This window comes from Alosa pseudoharengus, unplaced genomic scaffold, assembly GCF_046254945.1.
Source record: "Alosa pseudoharengus isolate Yale_2024_CS ecotype anadromous, Long Island Sound unplaced genomic scaffold, YU_APseudo_1.1 YU_APseudo_1.1_scf_6, whole genome shotgun sequence".
In the NCBI taxonomy this organism is placed as follows: domain Eukaryota; kingdom Metazoa; phylum Chordata; class Actinopteri; order Clupeiformes; family Clupeidae; genus Alosa; species Alosa pseudoharengus.
The window spans coordinates 8,605,832-8,608,331 of record NW_027468848.1 but is presented as its reverse complement, the minus strand read 5'-3'; the positions used below and the strand labels follow the sequence as shown (position 1 = coordinate 8,608,331).

At 50.8% G+C, this 2,500-nt stretch overlaps 1 protein-coding gene across 1 annotated transcript in view; it reads left to right on the top strand.

Moving 5' to 3' along the window:
* med27 (mediator complex subunit 27) overlaps positions 1–1,834 on the top strand; it is a 55,596-nt gene extending 53,762 nt beyond the window's left edge. Inside the window, exon 5 of the mRNA XM_076270746.1 lies at positions 1,727–1,834. Within this exon, the coding sequence (XP_076126861.1) occupies positions 1,727–1,834 (108 nt within the window). The remainder of the gene's footprint in view (positions 1–1,726) is intronic.
* The last annotated feature ends 666 nt before the right edge of the window (positions 1,835–2,500 follow it).

The following is a 2,500-nucleotide window of genomic DNA, read 5'->3' as shown; positions in this document are numbered from 1 at the left end:
ACGGTTGCATGGGTTATTTCTAACGTTCAACCAAAAATCTTAGCACTCTAGAATCTTTGCTTTTTATTTTCAACTTCAAAGAATGGAGAACACACAGACATGTTCAGGACTGAATTATTTTAATAGAGCAAAGCCTGTGGATGCATAGCATTGTTTCTCCTGCTTTGTACTGACCTATAGTATAGTACAGATAGACTGGTGCACTAGATACTGAGCCAGTCACAAAAGAGGCAGTAGTTTCACTGTCACTATTTCTATGGTTTTGAAGCAGACTCGGCATGCCTTGCCCAGGAGAAGGTCCAAAATGAGCGTGGCACGACACAACAAACGATACATCAAAGTTGTGATGGAAACAGAAATAAGTGTGGGACACCGTTGACGCAGCACGGACACAAGTTCTAATGGAGAGTTCTCTCTCTCGCGCACACACACACACACACACACACGCACACGCACACGCACACACACACACACATAGCCGCTACAGTCAGTTTGTCACTTATTCTGCAGGATCACTTGAGCAGGCTGAGAAGAAATGAGCTGAATGAGAATGGAGACCAATCATAGCAGACCTTCATCTTTAACCCCCCTCTCTCTCTATCCCTCTCTCTCTTTCTATCTCTCTCTCTATCTCTCTTTCTATCCCTCTCTCTATCTCTCTTTCTATCCCTCTCTCTATCTCTCTCTTTCTATCCCTCTGTCTCTTTATATCCCTCTCTCTCTGTTTTTATCCCTCTCTCTCTTTATATATCTCTCTCTGTTTTTATCCCTCTCTCTCTATCCCTCTCTCTCTATCCTTCTCTCTCTCTTTCTATCTCTCTATCCCTCTCTCTATCCCTATCTCTCTCTTTCTATCTCCTTATCTCTCTATCCCTCGCTCTATCCCTCTCTCTCTTTCTATCCCTCTCTCTTTCTATCCCCCTCTCTCTCTCTTTCTATCCCTCTCTCTCTATCCCTCTATCTTTATATCCCTCTATCCCTCTCTCTATCCCTCTCTCTCTTTCTCTCCCTCTCTCTCTTTCTATCCCCCTCTCTTTCTATCCCTCTCTTTCTATCCCTCTCTTTCTATCCCTCTCTCTCTATCCCTCTCTTTCTATCCCTCTCTCTTTATATCCCTCTTTCTATCCCTCTCTTTCTATCCCTCTCTTTCTATCCCTCTCTCTCTATCCCTCTCTCTCTATCTCTCTCTCTTTCTATCCCTCTCTCTCTCTCCCTCACACCACCCAGCCTCTCCGTTTAGGAAGTAGGAGAGGCCAAAACCACAGTCTCATCCTCATGGACTTGTTGCTTGGAAACCGTATTTTCCCTGTTACATCACAAGGCCCCATTTCACTTTGCTCCCTACGTCTCTCTCTCTCTCTCTCTCTCTCTCTCTCTCTCTCTCTCTCTCTCTCTCTCTCTCTCTCCCTCCCTCCTTCCATCTCTCACTTACTCACTGCCCCCCCTCCATTTCTGTCCCCCCTCAGCCCACTCTGGTGTCTATATAAAAAGCGCCATCTGCGATCTGAGCGGAGGTGTGTGTGTGTGTGCGTGTGTGTGCGTGTGCGTGTGCGTGTGTGTGTGTGTGTGTGTGTGTGTGTGTGTGTGCGTGTGTGTGTGTGTGTGTGTGTGTGTGTGTGTGTGCGCGTGCGTGTGTGTGTGTGTGTGTGTGCGTGCGTGCGTGCGTGCGTGTGCGTGGGCCTGCCGTACTGAAGTGCACTTTAACTCTCCTAATGAGACGTGTCAGGACGCCCCGGTGTTTAGCGGGCGTGGAGCGATCCTGTTGGTGCCGCTGGGGTTCGGCCAATCCCCCGCCCACAACTCCGCCCCTGACCCGGCGCCCCCCACCCCCTAACGAGAGTGACCACACCAGCGACCGGCATTGCCCAGCGCACCCCACCCCCTAACGAGAGTGACCACACCAGCGACCGGCATTGCCCGGCGCACCCCACCCCCTAACGAGAGTGACCACACCAGTGACCGGCATTGCCAGGCGCACCCCAGAATAGCTGCCTGTGCAGTATAAGTATAAGTATATATATTCTTTTGAGTCCCGTGAGGGAAATTTGGTCTCTGCATTTATCCCAATCCTTGATCAGTGAAACACACACTGCACACAGTGAACACACAGTGAGGTGAAGCACACACTAATCCCGGCGCAGTGAGCTGCCTGCAACAACAGCGGCACTCGGGGAGCAGTGAGGGGTTAGGTGCCCTGCTCAAGGGCACTTCAGCCGTGCCTACTGGTCGGGGTTCGAACCGGCAACCCTCCGGTTGTGGTGGTGGTGGTGGTACCGGGAGGCGTAGGGATCGCTTGCTCGCGTGTGCATATGGCCGGATTGTTTAGCGTACTTCGGTGGAAGGAGCATCTGTGTTCTGTCTCTGTCTTCTCCCTCCCTCCCTCCCTCTCTCTCTCCCCCCTCTTCTTATTTCTCTATCTCTTTCCCTCTTTCCCTCCCTCTCTCTCTCCCTCACTCTCTCCCCTCTCTCCCTATTTCTCTCTCCCTCTTTCCATCCCTCT